The following is a 19,998-nucleotide window of genomic DNA, read 5'->3' as shown; positions in this document are numbered from 1 at the left end:
AATGAGGAATTTGGTCTGGGAATGCTGAGTTTGAAGTATCTATGTGGGAATGTTTAATAGGCAGTTGGCTGTAAGGGTCTGGCATCAAGGAGGACAATCTTGGCTGAAGACAAAGACTTAGGGCTTTGATTACCATCTATGTGTTGATGACTTGAGACTGGATGATAATCAAGGTTAAGGACAGAATGAACAGACGGTAAGGATAGATTTTACAATTATCAATATCTAAGGGATGAAAGAAAGATGGAAGGAATGTCCAACTATGAAACACAAAATAGGGAGATAATAGGAGCCCCTCATATATAGCAAACTAGGTCACTGTGACCTAGCATTATCTAATTTAGCAATTAGGTTCCTGACTTCTATGCTAGTCCTTTAGCAACTATGTTCATGCCTTTTCCCCTAGGTACCCCTGAAACTATCAAACAAATGTAGTTCTGAAATGAATTACCTATTACGGGAACTTCAGTTAGTCATCTGCCATTTAGACCTAGAAACACTCACTCTACTGCTGCTTTGATAAACACTCAGGATTTGGGCTTCTATTTAGACCTTGATTTTCAGTGTTCCCATTCTGCCTACTTGCCCCCCCTCAGACGGACTTCATTTTATACCGGGGCCTGCATCTCTCAATGTCCAGTCCCAGATAAACACCCCATTACCTTCTCGGGCTTACATATGTAGACATTTTCCCAATCCTGAGGTTCGGCCTGGAGCAATAATCAATAAAAAAGCCTCTCCAGATGTGGTCTGGAGCCCAAGCCCCAGTCCTCATGGACTAAAAGCCAAGGCCAAGGCAAGGCTGAAGTGAAGGACAGAAATACAGCTCTGAGGTATCACAGATAAGACTTGAATTACGCCTCTCATGCATTACCCAGAAAACTTCTGAAATGTCTCCTGTTGGAGCAGAAACCAGTACCAGGCACTGCATGGCCATCCCAAAATCTCTAGCAAGAGCCATTAATGCCAAGGACCTCCTGAGTAGGTTAACGTGTCTAAAATGTGTCTAGAAGAGGAGGGTAGGTCTAGAACTAAAGGCAAATCCCGAAGATGTGAAAAATCACATTTCATTATTTAGGACAGGTTAATAACCATAAAACCCAACACATACTTACAAAACTTTAGGAGGAAAAGGAAAATATGAGGATTTTAACAGAATTCCATGACTTTTTAAAAAACAGGATACCTACCAACATGAATGTTATCTTTAAAGGCCACATCATGGAGCTGAAATATTAGATGGCGGCTAAATTTTTCATCAGTGCTGGAATCCAAGTTGAAAACATCTTCGGCTGAACAATGAACCCCATATAGCTCTTGAAGTGCTTTACAAACATGCTAAAAACACAGGTAAAAGGTAAGTAATTAATAGTTCAAATTGCTTTAAAATTCTTACGTGAGAAAATTCAAATATCTTGGTAAAACTCTAGCTTTTTTTATTATTTGCATATTTACTATGTAACAACTTCACCACATTACTGATGTATAGAAGTATGCAACATATTTAAATTATCACACATGTTCAAAAAGTCACAGGCTCTCAGGAGTATAGACTTCCTAGAATTCAAAAAATTTATCTTATAATCTCTAAAATCACAATAAATATATTTATTTTTTAGCACAACAAATACATTTCTTTTTAAGCAGCTCTTTATCATCTATGAGTTAAAAAGTCACTAATTCCATTTTTCATAGTTTCAGTTTTTGGAAGGTTCCTCAGACATACTGAGCCGTCTACTCCAAGAACACAGCCCTCTGGGGCTAGACGCTGCTGACACTGAAGGCAGTTATGCATTATGAGAAGGCAGCAAGCACGGGGATAGGAACACAATTTGGAATCAGAAAGATCTAGGTGTGAGTACTGGCTTTCCCACTTACCAGCTCTGTGACCTTGGTCAAGGCCAAACCTTACATCCCTCGACTGCAAAATGGGATAATAATCTGACCTAACTTTTGGGATTATTGTTAGGAGGAAATGACAACATGAGAGTAAAGAGTTAGCACAGTGCTCAGCACCTGTACCTGCTTACAAGCATTGGCCCCGCAGCCACAAGTCTCTTCTGAAACCTGTCTTCCCACTCGCAAAATGAAGTTACTAAGAACTACCATACATGGTTATTTTGACATTAGCAAAATGCTTGTAAACTGCCAAGCACTTAGATACCTAACAGTTACATAATCACTTGTATTTATTCATGTTATTTTGGCATTATTATAGCAACGCCTTCCACGCGCTCTGTATTCTTCAGTAAATTCTCACTTTCTCAGAGGCCTCCTCAATTTCCCTCTCTACATCAATTCCCCCTTCATACTCTGTCCCCGGTGATAGTACTTACACAACTACAGTCTTATGTTCATTTGTGTGATTATTGTGACTTCACTTTCTGCTCCATTATAGGGGCTGTCCCTCACTATCTGTTCTCCCCTGCTTCTGTAGAGATGGAATGCTGATTCCCTGGATAACAAGGCCATCCAGAATAAAGACCACACTTCTCAGACACCCGGCAGTAAGGTGTGGCCACAAGTTCAGGCCAATGGAATGTGAACAGAAGGAAAGCAGGTGACTTCTAAGTTACACTCTTACAGGGGAGCGGAGTGCCCGTCCCTTCATTATCTACCGACTGGAAAGCAGACATTGTGGTAGTGACCATTTGGACAATGTACAGAAAAGCAACATCTCAGGAAACAGAGAAGCAACAAGCCCAGTCTCTAATGTAATGGAGCCATATCCAGACACTCCATGAGGGAGAAATAAATTTCTATCTTGTTTAAGCCACGTTTTTTTTTATTATGGTAACTAAACCTATCCTAATTTGTTATTCTCTATTAGACTATAAATTCTATGAAGGCAGAAGCATGTCTCTGTGGGCTAAACCATGGTCTTCCGGGGCCTAGACACACTGACGCTACCTAGAGGCTGAAACGTTGATAAATGAACAGAGTCTAGTGTTGTACTTTGGAGCTATACAGAATAAATGTAGTAACTCCATAGGTTAAACAAACAAACAAAAAGCAATCCTAATCATCTAAGTTAACTTTCCCAAGTAAAACTTTAAATAAAAATTTAAGACATTTAAATATTAAAACTATAAAATCCACAAGTTAAAAATATGATTATTTGTTACCTGTCAGCAGGGAAGGCTTGCCTTACTAAAATTTGTCAGTTAAGTCATTGACTCAAAGGATGATATGTTATCACTAGCCATTGTAAGTTAGTTACTTCTTAACCATCTGTTAAGATAAGAATTAATCTAATTTATGCCTTTTCACCTGGAGACTCAAAGGGAAAACTACCTACTGGATTTTACACTTGTTATACAAAGTAACCAATAAATGAAATTAATCTCCATGTAAATATGTATGACGATTATATTATATCAAATAATCCTGGGGCACCTGGGAGACACAGTTAGTTAAGTGTCCCACTCTTGGTTCAGGTCAGGTCGTGATTTCAGGGTCATGGGATGGGGCACTCAGCTCTGCTTCAGATTCCCTCTCCCTCTGCCCCTCCCCCTGCTCGTAGGGGCATAACATTGCTACATCCAGCAGGTGAGCCCAGCTGTGTAGAGACTGCCACAAAAGATCACAATTAGATAAAGCAATTTTTTAAAAAAATATTTTATTTATTTGACAAAGAGAGAGACAGCCAGTGAGAGAGGGAACACAAGCAGGTGGAGTGGGAGAGGGAGAGAAGCAGGCTTCCCGCTTAGCAGGCAGCCCGATGTGGGGCTCGATCCCAGGACCCTGGGATCACGACCTGAGCCCAAGGCAGATGCTTAACGACTAAGCCACCCAGGTACCCCTAGATAAAGCAATCTTAAGAAAAAAGAACAGAGCTGGAGGTATCACACGTCCAGATTTCAAACTATAATACAAAGCTATAGGAATCAAAACAGTACGGTACTGACACAAAAGTACACATATAAATCAATGAAACAGAATAGAGAGCCCAGAAATAAACCCACAGTTAAATGGTCAGTTATTCCATGACAAAGAAGGAACGAATATACAATGGATAAAAGATAGTGTCTTCAATAAATAGTGCTGGGAAAACTGAACAGCTACATGGCAAATAATTCACTTTCTTACATTATATACAAAAATAAACTCAAAATGGATTAAAGACCTAAATTGAAGACCTGAAACCATAAAACTCCTTGAAGAAAATAAAGGGAATAATCTCTTGGACATTTGTCTTAGCATTATTTTTTGGATCTGTCTCCTCAGGTAAGGGTAACAAAAGCAAAAATAAACAACTGGGACTACATTAAACTAAAAAGCTTTTCCACAGTGAAGGAAACCATCAACAAAACAAAAAGACAATCTACTAAGTGGGAGAAGATATTTACAAAGGATATATCTGATAAGGGATTAACATTCAAAATACATAAAAAAACTCCTACAACCTAACACCAAAAAAAATCTGATTTTTAAAATGTGCAGAGGACTTGAACAGAACCTTTTCCAAAGAAGACATACAGATGACCAAGAGAAACATGAAGAAATGCTCAACATCACTAATCATCAGGGAAACGCAAATGAAAACCATAATGAGGTATTACCTCACACAAGCCAGAATGGCCAGTATCAAAAAGATAAGAAATAACGAGTGTTGGCAAGGATGTAGAGAAAAGGAAACCCTTGTGCACTGTTGGTGGGAATGTAAATTGGTGCCGTGTCTACAGAAAACAGTATGGAGATTTCTCAAAAAGTGAAAAACAGAACTACCACATGATCCACCAATTCCATTCCTGGGGCTTTACCCAAAGAAAACAAAAGCACTAATTCAAAGAGATACACGCATTCTTATGTTTATTGAAGCATTATTTCCAATAGCCAAGATATGTCAGTGTCCACTGACAGAGGAATGGCAAAAGAAGATGTGTGTACATACACAATAAAATTATTCAGCCATGAAAAAGAATAACATTTTGCCATTTGCCAGCACTGGTATTATGCTAAGTGAAATAAGTCAGACAGGGAAAGTGAAATAACACATGGTTTAACTTACCTGTGTAATCTACAAACCAAACCAAACCAACACGGACTAAAAACTACAGAGAACAAGCTGTGGATGCCAGAGCGGAGGAAGGAGGAGTATGGGCGAAGTTCGTGACGCAGATTAAGAGACACAAACTTGCGGTTATAAAATACGTAAGTTACAGGGATGTATGCAGGACAATATAGGGAATATAGTCATTAATATTATAATAAGCTTATATGGTGACAAATGGAATGTATATAAATGTTGATCACTACATTATACCCCTGAAACTAATAAAATATTAGACGTCAACTATACTTCATAATAAATAAATAAATCTAAGCAAAGAAGGGGAGAAGCCAAGAGAAAGCTAACATTCCATGATTTTTTAAAAAGTATTTGCATACATTTTTCAAAAAAATTTTTAAAAAACAGTGATTCAACATAATCATCAGATACTCTTTATCAAAAACATTTTAAGATATATTTTTAAAGTTATAAAATGGGTCATCCATAGTTAACGTCTAAAAGAAAAAAATTAAGGGGCGCCCTGGTGGCTCAGTCAGTTGTGTGTCTGAATCCTGATTTCGGCTCGGGTCATGATCTCAGGGATTTTCTCTCTCTCCTTCTCCCTCTGTCCCTTCCCCCTGCTCACACATGCATGCACTCTCTCTCTCTCTAAAAAAATTAAAAATTTTTTAAAAAATTTAAAAAAAATTAAGGGGTGCCTGGATGGCTCAGTCAGTTAGGCATCCAACTTTTGATTTCAGCCCAGGTCACGATCTCTGGGTCAGGGGATTGAGGCCCACATCTGGCTCTGCACACAGCATGGAGTCTGCTTGGGATTCTCTCTCTCCCTCTGCCCCTCTCCTGGCTGACTCATTCTCTCTCTCTCTCAAAATAAAAAATAAAATAAAAACTTAAAAAAAATTTTAAAAAGGAAAAAAGAAAACAAATTAATCAACAAATGTTAATACCTACTTTGAGCCCAAATAGCAGCCAACAGAAGTTTAATAAAACTTAATATAATAAAATCTTAAAAAATTTTATAAACAAACATTAATAGACTTTTGTTGAACAAGCCCATATTATTCCTTTTGTTAGTAACTTCCTGGTTGCACTGCTAAAGCAAAAACATATACTAGAGTTACAGTCTTTTCTCTTTGTTAAAAACAATAACTGTATTTCTCAATCATGTTTTACCAATACTACAGGACCTGGAATAGGAATTAAGTTTTTCTTAACCTTAGCCTCCTCATTTACGATGTTGTAAGACAGAATAATTGCCAAAATCCATTCCAGCACAAAAACTAGGGTACAATTTTTCATCAAAATCTTCTTGAAATTCATCTCAGTAACCTATTTTTATAGTAAAAATTACTTTAACTTTTACCAGAATCAGCTACTTGCAATAGTTAATATATAATTTTAAAAAATAAAGTTTCCAAACTGCCACCTTTCTCAAGCTCGTTTTTTATAGCAGATGTACCAATATTACAATATATATGGAACTGAACCTCTGACCATTTTAGAAGTTTACTCAGGGAAGTCATATTAAGAAACAAAAAGTCAAAAGGAAGAGAAGGAAGAGGAGGTGAAACACAGAACCCAAATATTACATAGGGTGGATTCACTTAATGAATGAATAAGTGAATGAAGAGATATAGAGATATATCTGAGTTTGTAATTTACCTCAATGAGTAACGCAACCATCTTTTTCCCATCAGCTTCCTGATTGGCAAGTTTGTTAAATTCCAAATCAAAATAAAGCTTGCACACAGCATTTTCAGGAATGACTTCATAGCAGTGTAAGAGATTTTTTCTGAATTGAATAATTCAAGATTGTTAGGTTTACATCTTATACCTTTTAAATCATGGTAGCTGATCTCACAGCTCAAGATAGTGCATTAACCGTGATTTAATGACATATAACTATGGCACAATAAACACATGTCAAAGTGAACCCTCCCCATGGGTTTACAGATTGTATTATTAAGAGCTTCCATCAAAGAAGATGTAACAATCATATTCTGTAACATTATACAGTCAATCTCATGCTGTTATTTATTCACAGATAATTTTGACATTGTATGACCCTTCTTTATTTTTGGTGTCATGATAGAACGAATCTTGTCTGAGAAAAGAACTGTCTTTCTCAAACTGGAATCCCAGGGTCACATGTATTCTTGGGATTTGATAAGTTTTTTACGAGAATTTTTAAGTTTTGTATTTTCATTAGGAAACAGTATTCTAAAAATTGGCTAAAAACATATTCTGAATCACCTGACTTCAAAGAGCTTTCAATGCTCACATGTGGATCAAGAGATTAGACTTTAACATGGGTTAATAAAAACAGATACTGCTCAGTAAGTAAATGATGACTTGTGCAATGTGAATTCCAGATGGCATCCTATAGAAGTAAAAGGTTTATAATTTGAACAAGAAGTGACAGGGGAATTGTGTCATCACATGCAAGGGGACTCAAAACACACACACAGCTGCACACAACTTTTCTCCCAGCACCTGGTAAGATCATTCAGTGTTGCCATGACAGCGAAGCTCTAGAATTCAATTCTACTGGTAAAGGAGTAACCAATGTGGGATTGAGATCTACAACAGTTAATTCAGCCAAAATTAACCTAACGAACTTTACTAGAGGAAGGAAATGTAATTTTAATGTGTTGTCCTTTATAGACTTACCGGGATTTATAATAAAACCAAAGTTCAGCATAGGTTGTCACTAGGTAAATACGTTGTCCATCGCCCACTTTGTATTCCAAAGCAAATACATGAACTTCCTTTATAAAATCAAAAATAATATTTAAAAAATTAATAAAGCACAAATCCAAAATCAACTGTAGCCATTCAATGTTCATGAAGAATTTTATCAAATTTTGGAAAACTGGAATTTGAACATCTTTATTACTAAAAAAAATAATTATTGCATCTATGCCAATCAAAATCTAATTATATTTATTTTTATTCACGCAAGTAATACACATTCAAGGCAGAAACAATCCAAATATCCACATCAAAAAGAGACAAAAAAGGAGAAAAATCACTTTTCAATCACTCCAGCTTGACTTATTATAGCTTCACTTTCCAGTTTATGAAATTAAACTTGTTTCTTTTAAAGATTTATTTATTCATTTTCGAGAGCGAGAGAGCACACAAGCTCATTAGTGGGAGGGGCAGAGGGAGAGACAATCTCAGACTGCACTAAGTACGTTGCCTGACATGGGGCTCGATCTCACAACACTAAGACCATGGCCTGAGCCAAGAGTCTGACGCTCAGCTGACTGTGCCACCCATTTAAACTTTCTTTTTTTTAAACAACCTAAATGTTACTATAAATGACTTAGGCTAAAATTAATAAATTCTCTAGTATATATAAAAACATGTGGGAAACAAATTTTTTAAATGGCATATTTGCAAGTTAATATTAAAAGCTTAAGTTTTAAAATGTTTACTTTTAACAAGTAACTGTAAATAGTCTTTTCTATGAGAAACACTTTTTTTAAGGTTAATGGCTGTGGCACTTGATATAACCATTTCTATCTGTTGCCACAAAGAGTTTCTTCTAATAAAGGGATACACAAGTACTTTTCTTTCTACTTAGTTAATGGTAGCTGTTGAGCCTATAAAGGAAATAAACTTCCATTTTCAGAAGTGAGATTTCAATGAGGGACTAAATTACTGACATTACAAAAACTTCCTGAGATAAATTTTATAGATTGGTGATTAAGTTTAGCAATCATATTCTTATTTTTTTTTAATTCAAGATCAAATGAACCTGTCAAGATTTTAATTTCCAATACTTGAATTGGGTTTACAAAAAATGAGCACAAAAGGCTATTGTATTTCCTAAACTATTTTTTCTTTTTTTTAACATTTATTTATTTGAGAGAGAGAGCGCGCGCGTGTGTGCATGAGCAGGGGAAGGGGCAGAGGGAGAAGCAGACTCTGCTGAGCAGGGAGCCTGCCATGGGGCTCGATCCCAAGACCCTGGGATCATGACCTGAGCTGAAAGCAAATGCTTACCCAGCAGAACCACCCAGGCGCCCCTACTTCCTAAACTGTTCTGATGAGATCTGAGTTAGCTTCTCTTTACAAGGGAACAAAGGGTCTTCATCCCAAAAAACTTTAAGCACGCTGAGTTTTTATATAGTACCAATGATCAGAATCACAATCTATGCTAGACTTCACCTATGCACCTTTTCAGACTTTATATTCCCCACAGTGCCAAACCAACGATGTGCAATACATATCTGTTTATTTCTGAGCCTCACACCATTTGCAAGGCTAGCAGGCAGCAATCACTTCTTAATCCCACTTACCTAATATGTTGGGAATTATTATTATAAATCCACTCTACTACTCCAAAGCACAAAAGCAGAGCACAGGAAGTTAAATACATGTTTGCTTTGGTGGTATGATTTATAAGCCAGGGCTTATAACTCTAAACCATACTATTTGAGACATTTTGTTTTCCTATTGCTTCAATTCAATTTTCCTTCCTCCTCATTTCATCCTTAAAAGCTTCATACTCCACTCACTTATTTCCCCATATTTCTGTGGGTATCGTTTTAGTTCTCCACTTATATCTAGTCATTCTATTATTTTTCAGTCCATGGATATGGCCATTCTTCCTCTAAGCATAGCTTCTTTTATTTTTTTATTTTATTTTTTAAGTTTTTTTAAAAAATTTATTTATTTGACAGAGAGTGCACAAGCAGGGGGAGCAGCAGGCAGAAGGAGAGGCAGGCTCCCAGCGAGCAGGGAGCCTGATGCGGGGCCCGATCCCAGGACCCCCTGGATCAGGACCCGAGCCGAAGGCAGACTCTTAACCAACTGCGCCACCCAGGCGCCCCAGCATAGCTTCCTTTAAATGTCATTATGTGAGAGCAGGACAAAAAGGCTGAGTAGGAGGATGCTGAGCTCACCTCCCACGGACACACTGAGGTAACCACCACGAGTAAGGAAACTTGCTCTGAAAACAGTCAAAGACCAGCAGAGCAGATCTGCCACAGCTAAAGACGTAAAAACAAGGCCAAATCAAGAAGCGGAGGAGAGGCTAAAACAAAAATAGGAACCAAACCCTGGTACGGAGAACCACAAGCAAGACACAGGCACAAAAGTCCTCCCTGAGGAGAAAAAGGATCAAGCCCCACATCAGGCAACCCCAGGCCTGGGGACCTGCAGCAGGAGAACTGAGAACAAGTACCCACTCCCTGTTATGTCTGGTTTTGAAAGTCACCAGGACCTAACTCTCAGACACACTCCACAGTTAAAGGGCCAGCACACTATATTACTTGGTCCAAGACCCAGCACACAGAAGCAGCAGTCTGAAAAGCAACTGGGTTATATACATGAAGATTTATTGACTAATTTTAGGACCAGTGCCAGAGCAACAAAGATAGGTAGGAGCTTCCTCTGGAGACACGAGTGCTAGCGGGTGCCAGTTTTATTGCCCTCCTTTGGCCTAGCAGGCCCGACACTTATGGGAGCCAGTCCTGACTTTCTGTCTACCTACCTAGTACTGCCTGCCTCTTCTCTGTGTTCCACGGTGGACTGGCCCCATCTAACCTGCCTGCCCCAACAGGCACTCATCGAAGTGGCTCCTGCCCCACCATACCTGGCAGACAGCCTTGGTTGGGACCAGCATCCCCAAAAAGCAAAAGCAACACCAGCCTGGCTACACCCAGCAGACAGCTCCGGCTGGTACTGGCACCCCTCGAGAGCAAGTCCTGCTCCAGGCAGGTGAGGAGCCAGCTCAACCCCCCAGGATGGTCGCAGCAGTTGCATCAGGATCTACCCCGCCAAGCAGCGCACCCGCAGCAGCTGCAGCCAGCGCTCTCAGGCAACAGCCCCGGGGCCAGCCCTTCCTACCAGCGTGCCTGCAGTAGCTGCAGCCAGTCATTAGAGTCCGCTGATCTGGGGGCCAGGATGGCCCAGCAGTGTGCCCAGAGGGGCCACAGCTGGAGCCAGTGCTGACAAGAAGGCTGAGGACAAAACCCAGTAACCAGGGCACAAGCAGCAGTCGCAGCCTGGTCACAACAGGAGGTCACATGCAGTCACAGAGGGACACCCCCACAGTGACCGTTTCTTGTGACCAGTGGGGGTTGTGCTTCTGGGCCCCACAGGACACCTGTGGCATATAGCTACTACTCTGAAGACTGGGAGAGAGAGCTGACCTACCTAATACATAAAAACAAACACAGAAAGTCAAACAAAACAAGGCGACAGAGGACTATGTTTCTATAAGGCCACCAGCACTACCCTCAAACCAAACCGGACAAAGACACTACAAAAAAAGGAAATCGCAGACCATTATCCCTGATGAGCACAGATGCAAAAAGCTTCAACAAAATATTAGCAAACCTAACACAATACAGTAAGAGGATCATACACCATCAACTGGGGTTTATTCCAGGGTTGCAAGGATGGTTCAAAATCCACAAATCAATCAAGATATACAGCACTTTAACAAAATGGAAGGATAAAGATCAGATGATCATCTCAACAGATGCAGAAAAAGCATCTGACCAAATTTAACATCATGATAAAACTATCAACAAAGTGAATATAGAAGGAATACACCTCAACTTAATAAAGACCATATATGACAAATCCATAGCCAACACCATACCCAATAATGAAGAGCTGAAAGCTTTTCCTGTAAGATAAGGAAAAGATAAAGATGCCTATTCTTCCCATTTTTTACTCACTGCAGTACTAGAAGTCCTAACAGCAATCAGACAAGAAAAAGAAGGGGGAAAAAAGGTATCCAAATTGGTAAGGAAAAAGTAAAACTGTCACTATATGCAGATGACATGATACTACGTATAGAAACCCTAAAGACTCCACCAAGAAACAATTAGAATAAATGAATTCAGTAGAGTCACAGGATACAAAATTAACACACAGAAATTGAGTGCACTTCTATACATTAATAGTGAGCTATCAGAAAGAAATTAAGAAAACAATTCCATTGACAGCTGCATCAGAAAAAATAAAATAGCTAGGAATTAATTTAATCAAGGAGGTGAAAGACCTATACTCTGAAAACTATGAGACACTGATAAAAGAAACTGAAGACAACACAAATGGAAAGATATACAATGCTCATGGATCTAAAGAAGTAATATTGCTATAAGGTCCATACTATCCAAAGCAATATATAGATTCAATGCAATCCCTACCAAATTACCAATAATATCCTCCACAAAACTAGAACAGATAATCCTAAAGTTTGTATGGAGCCACAGAAGACCACAAACGGCCAAAGCAATCTTCAGCTAGAAGAACAAAGCTGGAAGTATTACAACCCCAGATTTCAAAATATATTACAATGTTACAATAATCAAAACCGCATGACACTGGCACAAAAGTACACACACAAATCAGTGGAACAGGATAGACAGCCCAGAAATAAATCCACAATTATATGGTCAATTAATCTATAACAAAGGAGGCAAGAATATGCAATGGGGGGAAAAGACAGTGGTTTCGATAAATGGTGCTGGGAAAATTGGACAGCTACATGCAAAAAAATGAAAGTGAGACACTTTTTTATACCATACACAAAATTAAACTCAAAATAGATTAAAGACTTAAATGTAAGACCTGAAACCATAAAACCCCTTAAAGAAAATATAGGCAGTACACTCTTGTACATCAGCCTTAGCAATATTTTTTTGGATCTGTCTCCCCAGGCAAGGGAAACAAAAGCAAAAATAAACAATTGGGACTAGACCAAATTAAAAAGCTTTTGCAAAGCAAAGGACACCACCAGCAAAATGCAAAAGCAATCTACTGAATGAAAGAAGATATTTACAAACGATATATATGATAAGGGCTTAATATCCAAAATATATGAAGAACTCCTACAACTCAACACAAAAAAACAATCTGATTTTTAAAATGTGCAGAGGACCTGAATAGGTATTTTTCCAAAGAAGACATACAGATGGCCAAGAGACACATGAAGAAATGCTCAACATCACTAATCATCAGGGAAATGCAAATCAAATCAAATCAAATCAAATCAATTGAGATATTACCTCACACCAGTCAGAATGGCTAGTATCAAAAAGACAAGAAATAGGGGCACCTCGGAGGCCCAGTTGGTTAAGTGTCCAAATCTTGATTTCAGCTCAGGTCATGATCTCAGGATCCTGGGATGGAGCCCTGTGTCAGGCTCAGCGCTCAGTGGGTAGTCTGCTTGAGTACTCTCTCTCCTTCTCCCTCTGCCCCTCCCCACTCTCTAAAATAAATAAATAAATCTCTTAAAAAAAGACGAGAAATAATGCTGATGAGGATTTGGAGAAAAGGAAACACTTACGAACCACTGGTGGGAATGTAAGTTGGTGTAGCCACTATGGAAACAAGAATGGAGGTTCTTCAAAAAATTAAAAATAGAAATACCATACAATCCAGTAATTCCAGTAACTCAGTATTTACCTGAAGAAAATGAAACCACTAATTCAAAAGAATATATGTACCTATATCTATTTATAATAGCCAAGATATGGAAGACACCTAAGTGTCCATTGATAAATGAGGATAAAGAAGATGCAGTATATGTACACAAAAGAATAGTACTCAGCCATAGAAAAAACAATGAAGTCTTGCTGTTCACAACAACGTGGATGGACCTAGAGGATATTATGCTCAGTGAAATAAGTTAGAGAAAAACAAAGATCATATGATTTCATTCATATGTGGAATCTAAAAACAAAACAAACCTGAAATAGACTCACAAATACAGAGAACAAACTGGTGGTTGCCGGAGCGAAGGGGGATGGAGAGAGAGGAGAAATAGGTGAAGGGATTAAGAAGTACAATCTCCCAGCTATAAAACAGATAAGTCATGGTGATGAAAAGTACAGCATAGGGAATACGATCAATAATAGTACAGTAACTTTGGTGATAGATGGTGACTAGACTTATCACAATGAGCATTTTGTAATGCATATAATTGTCAAATCGCTACATTGTACTTCTGAAATTAATACACTGTGTCAACTATATTTCAAGTAAAACTTTTTAAAATGTCATTACAAATTTTTTAAACTAATTGTCACTACATAGGTCATTCTTTTTCATTATTAATATTAAGCAAATGGCCAAAAATTCATAGGGATTATTTTCCGCAAATAGTGTGGAATTTAGGGACACCTGGGTGGCTCAGTGGGTTAAGCGCCTGCCTTCGGCTCAGGTCATGATCCCAGGACCCTGGGATCAAGTCCTGCATCGGGCTCCTTGCTTAGTCAGGAGTCTGCTTCTCCCTCTGCCTGCTCTGCCTGCCGCTCCCCCTGCTGCACTCTTTCTCTGACAAATAAATAAATCTTTAAAATAAAAAATAGTGTGATACTTAGATCACAATTAAATTCTTTTGATAGATCATGTGGACTGAAATGAAGACAAACAACAGACTTTTTTTTTTTTAATCTTAAGTTATAGTAACTTCAAAAAAAAAAAAGGTAGGAGATGAGAAAATTACCTCTTTACAGCTTTTAACAAAATTAAAAGCGTGAGTTTGCCGATGGAATAGTTTCCAAATGGAGGGTGGTTCTTCTGACTTGGACAATCTTGGTCTGTATACTGAAGACAAGGGATTCCTCTCATAACGAGATGCCCGTTCTTCAATTTGCTTCAGTTTTGCTTCCCATTTTCTCTCCATTGGTTTAGAAGTTACGGGGGAACTAAATCCTATCCCATGTAAGATTTCTGTCAGTTAGTACTAAAACAAACAAACAAGGACATCAATTTCTTTGTTTAGAATATAAATATGGCAGTTAAGGAAATAACCATTATAACCACTTTATTGCATATAAGCATGATCTATCTTGCCCAAGTGCTATTTCCTAGTGCAGAGTTCATTTCTAGACACCACTGTGCAGTTCTCTTCGCTTCTGTTTCTATCCATTGCTCTTCTTTTCTCCCAACACAACTGTTAGTTGGGAGAAAAATTTAGTGCATAAATGGGAATTGCATCATTGGTTAGTTTTGGTTTAGAATGTCTATGTCAAGCATAAGCATGTTTAAAGACAGGAATAAACACATTTTATTTTTTTTTAATTTTTTTAAGTTTTATTTATCTATTTATTTATTTTAATAATATACATATATATATTTTTAAAGATTTTATCTATTTGACAGAGACAACCAGCGAGAGAGGGAACATAAGCAGGGGGAGTGGGAGAGGAAGAAGCAGGCTCCTAGCGGAGGAGCCTGACGTGGGGCTCGATCCCAGAACGCCGGGATCACGCCCTGAGCCAAAGGCAGACGCTTAACGACTGTGCCACCCAGGCGCCCCTTAATTATATTTTTTTTATTATATTATGTTAGTCACCATACAGTACATCCCTAGTTTTTGATGTAAAGTTCCATGATCCATTGTTTGCGTATAACACCCAGTGCACCATGCAATACGTGCCCTCCCTAATACCCATCACCGGGCTAGCCCATCCCCCCCCACCTCTGAATTCCTCAGTTTGTTTCCCAGAGTCCATAGTCTCTCGTGGTTCATACCCCCTTCTGTTTATCCCCCCCCTTCTTCTCCCCTTTCTTCTCCTAGGAATAAACACATTTTAACCTACGTCTGTTAATTTAATGACTGTATTTTTGTCATTAGTCAATGTGAAATGGCAGTCTTTTAATCCTTGTTTATTAATGACATGTGTTTTTTGTTTGCACACAATGTTTCCATGTTAGCCATGCCAAGGTATGGGGGCCAGGAAATACTTTTATGATTTGGGATTATGGTTTACTTAAAAGATAAAAGAAAAAGGATAGGCTTTTAGAAGGGAAGAAAAGCTTGCATCGTAGGTAAGTAATGGCCACAAAATCTCTGCCATTCCTCCTATCAAGAGATGCTCTCGGAGCCCATTCACTGACTCTACGCTTGGTCACACGACTTCTTTTGGTCAATGTCACATTAACAAATGTGAAGCAAAACCGAGGTGTAATCAATGAGTAATGCTTCTGCGCTGGATTTGGCTATGCTGGAGTCCTGCCCTGAGACAGTCGTGTTAGAACTCTAGTCTCACAGAGGATAAAAGGACATCTGGAGAAGAACCGAGCTACCCCAGCTGACAGCAAACACCAGCTATCGGATATATTGAGTTAAGACATTTTGGATCATCCAGACATCTGAATTCAACGCCTAAGTAAGCTTGGGTGAATTCAGGGGGGATCTGCCAAAGACCTGTCCAGTCGACCCATAGAACTGTAAGAAAAATAAAGTTTTTTTAAGCCAAGAAGTTTTGGTCTGCTTTTTCACATAGAAATTGATAACTGATGTAGTCTCCTTCATTAGTATCATCTTCATTAATAATATCATAATTTATCTATGTAGAAAACACATGTATTAGTTTTTTTTAAAGTGAAATAACAACATACACTAAGGCGTTCGAGGGAAAAATTCCTACTTACCTCTGACAATGCCCTTCCAGTACTTGTGCTTATCAAGTCGATAAATATTCTCTTGAATTTCTGCAGAAAACTTTGCAACACAAACTCACTGGCAAATGATATATTCCCGGGAAGGAAAAACAGGTTTATCCTAAAAGATCGAGATGACAGAATATCATGACACTGTTAGATTTCACGTTGGACTTTAAACATATCAGACCCAAGAAAGATTATTCTCTCAGAGTTACACCTGATCCACGTGAAAATTTTAAATTATAAACCAAGAAACAAACATAAATCTAAAGGTATCAACATAAATTTCATAACAGATATACCTAGGAACAGAATACAATTTCACCAATTGAAGAGCTGGGATAATTTTTAATAAAATGGCTTTTTTCAATACAAAGTGACATAGGACTCCAGATTGCTAGATTCTAAGTATCCAGTTTATTTTAATCTGCTTCACATACAGACAAAAATCCTCTACATTTAGACAACCTAAGTGAGAAACTGACTTTCTTCTTTGAAATGTATTAACTTTTAATAAAGCCCACGGATGACTTAATGAAGAAAATAAACACAGAATGCAATTAGACAGGATTTGTAGCTCTAGGACCTAACCAGTAACTGACAGAATAACCATGTGGATGTTCACACTTAGTGACACGGACACCGGGAAAACTTTTGATTTTGTAAAAATATTGGTCTGACCATGGGGGATACGTCATACATGAAAGTCATGGAGACACAATGGAAAACCAGTCTGATGCTTCCTGGACTGAAGAAACCACAATGCCAACAGAGGAAAAAGAGGAAATCAATATATGTTATGCTCTCACGTTGTCTGCATAGTTCAAAAATTGTAACAGCTGGGTGAGGGTCAGAAGACAACTGGGGGCTGGACTATTTGGAGCAGGAGGGTGGAATGACAAAAGCAAAGGAAATGGAGATGAGGAAGCATCTGGCATTCTGGCTTTGGACTATCATATTACTCATCCCTACTCTCTGGGATAAGAAATAGGTCACCATTTTAGAAATGTTTTTAATTCCTGGTGGGGAAGGACCGCTGTCTTTCTTTTATATAACTGTACATCAAAAACCCCTTTTCACACAGGGGCTGTAGCTATTTTTAGTAAGTTTCCAAGTTCCAAAGAAAAATATTTGTTGTACTTTAAAATAGTAGGTTTAAGAGCTCTATTATTTATTTCTTCACATTGCACCACACTGTTAATTTCTTTTTTTTTTTTTAATTAAGCTCTAGGCCTGATGTGGGGTTTGAACTCACGACCTCACAGTCAAGAATCACATGCTCTACCCACTGAGCCAGCCAGGTGCCCCCCCACCCCGCCCACAATGTTATTTCTTAACATTGCATTTAACCATGGTCAATACCAATTTTACAACTAAAGGGGGTCAGGCTAGAAAAAAGGCTGGCTTAGTCCTTTTAGAGGAACTATAGTGGGAGAAGAGGCAGAAGGAAGGAGCTAGAGAGATGACACGGAAAGCCAACCTCAGTAGCCCTGGTTTCCCTAGGTTTATGCCTCGACTTGCCCAGCTCGGACACTTGATGGCCTGAGTCCCAGGAGCAGCTGGGATAGACAGCACATGCCTCATGAATCCTGGTCTCTACGGAAGGCTTCTTTCCTCTTTCGTCTATCACAAGTCAACTCCTGTTCCCTCCGCCCTGAGAAGAGATTCATCAGTATTTTGTGTTTTCTGGCATATATGTTCCAGTTCTAGCATTTAGTCATGTTCTGGTAGTTGGCATTATTTTCTTAACATAATCCCCTTTATGGCCTCTTGGAATACATTTAGACTATTTCTCTCACTGCTAGAATATTCATAATAAAGCATGTGATTAGAATTCATTTATAGTAATATTGCTATATAAGAGTACATTCCAGATGAGTCCATTCACCTTTTCCACTTCGGTCATTTTGCCTCTCAATGCTTGAACAGAAGTAACTCATAATTTCCCCAAAATCTCCTGTAAGGGATAAGAAAACATACAGTGATCTATTGTTCTTTTCCAGTTCCCCCTTTCTACCATCCCCACTGGATCCCCCAATCCAAATAGCCTAACTCTGCCAGACTAACCACCCTTAAAACCAGATTTGTAACTCCTCATAGCAACACTCATTAATGATTCAGAACATCACTCAATTCTCACTTTGGTTTACCTCAAGAAGTCCAAACTCCCTCGAGAATCTGGACCAGATTCTAAACCACTTTACAGTCTCCAGAATCTAAACCACTTCATCATTTTATTTCTTATTGTTCAGCCATCTCACCAAATGTATGATAAGGCCCACATGCTGTCCCTGAGCCACTACAATCACCCCGGGCATATATATTTCTCTCACCTGGAATGCCTAGCTTGCTTTTCCCAAATTCTTCCTCCTCGAGGCCCAGATCAACGTCTGCCACCTCTGGGACAATTCTGTAAAAAAAAATTACTGGATTCAGTCAGGACATCGCCTCTAGCCAACCCTTTTACTACAGTGAAGTTTCACGAGACTAATTAGTATAATTTACAGGAAAACAGAAAACCGCTGCTGCTGCTTTAACTGAATTATCATTTTGCTAAGAGAGTTTAGCACAGGAAGGGGTGTGGGCATCACGATGGGGTGACAGGACTTGTGCAACTATACTAGCGCCTTCCTTATGACGAAGGACATGCTGAACCACTGCCAGGGTTTGTTCAGTTTTACCGCAGCAGAAAAAGGCCTGCCAAACACTGGTCCCCTCTCAATTTGGGAGAGAGAAAGAAAGGCCCAGGTGTTCTTGGGATGCAAATCTGGCTCTGGTAATTCTCTTAGCAAGAGCAAACGACTTAACTTTCTTAAACCCGTGTAGGGATTGGGACTCCTACCTCCAGGAGTTGTTGAAAGGATAAAATAAGAAAATGTACTGCGAAAAAGGTACTGAGCACTCAACAAAGGGCTGCTACATATATATATATATAACGACGTCTATTTATGGACAAACTACAGCCCCTGATTTATACCGGACTAGGGAGAAATGCCGGGGGCAGGCTAGTTCTTAACGTGGGGTCCCTGACTTGGAAGAATGTCCTTGAAGTTTGATGCAGAATTTCCTGCTCGACTGTGTTGATACTTTCCTCTGCGAAAAGGACTCATCAGGGTCTGAACCTAGTTCGTGAACCAAAACAGGCGCGGAAGCAGTGGTGCAGGGAAGGAAGATTTAGGGGCAGGGACGTGGGGGTGAGCTAAGGAAAGGCCTCGGGCACCAGAGGGGAAGTACGGATTACCAGCGCGGGTCGCGACCTGCTCCCCTTCCTCCGGGAGGTCTGAGTGGGCGTCAGGCCCGCCTTTGACTCCCTCCTCTCTGCTCCTTGGGCCTCGCGAGGCGTTCAGGTGTCCCTCCTTTTACTTTCAGAAGCCCGGGCCAGGAGCGGAAACACAGCAGTCCTCAGCAGCAGGCGGGACCAGTCTTCAAACCAAGCACGGGGGCGAGGCCAGAGCGCGGGAAGGGCGTGCCGACAGGAAGGGGCGCTCAGGCCTATGAGGGAGCGGCATGGGGAGGCGGGGGCGGGGAGAGGAATGAGCCGGACCTATGAGGGAGCGGCATGG

The 19,998-nt window shown here is 39.4% G+C and overlaps 1 protein-coding gene across 3 annotated transcripts in view; it reads right to left on the bottom strand.

The window, feature by feature from the left end:
• The window catches only part of PRIMPOL (primase and DNA directed polymerase), a 48,192-nt gene extending 28,324 nt beyond the window's left edge, over positions 1-19,868 (bottom strand). For 2 of the 3 annotated variants that reach the window (XM_008710486.2, XM_008710487.2), the window contains exons 1-8: positions 19,677-19,867; positions 18,769-18,845; positions 18,324-18,392; positions 16,424-16,553; positions 14,490-14,729; positions 7,685-7,782; positions 6,677-6,806; positions 1,191-1,338 (exon numbers count right to left, since the gene is read on the bottom strand). In XM_008710486.2, the coding sequence (XP_008708708.1) occupies positions 1,191-1,338; positions 6,677-6,806; positions 7,685-7,782; positions 14,490-14,669 (556 nt within the window). In that variant the 5' untranslated portion in view covers positions 14,670-14,729; positions 16,424-16,553; positions 18,324-18,392; positions 18,769-18,845; positions 19,677-19,867. Of the gene's footprint in view, positions 1-1,190; positions 1,339-6,676; positions 6,807-7,684; positions 7,783-14,489; positions 14,730-16,423; positions 16,554-18,323; positions 18,393-18,768; positions 18,846-19,676 lie in introns of all 3 variants that reach the window. The other variant, XM_008710488.2, reaches the window with a different exon arrangement.
• Between the last annotated feature and the right edge of the window lie 130 nt (positions 19,869-19,998).

Source organism: Ursus maritimus, unplaced genomic scaffold, assembly GCF_017311325.1.
Source record: "Ursus maritimus isolate PB19 unplaced genomic scaffold, ASM1731132v1 scaffold_28, whole genome shotgun sequence".
Taxonomy (NCBI): domain Eukaryota; kingdom Metazoa; phylum Chordata; class Mammalia; order Carnivora; family Ursidae; genus Ursus; species Ursus maritimus.
Note: the sequence above shows the minus strand (reverse complement) of the source record. Positions and strands in the feature narration are given on the sequence as shown.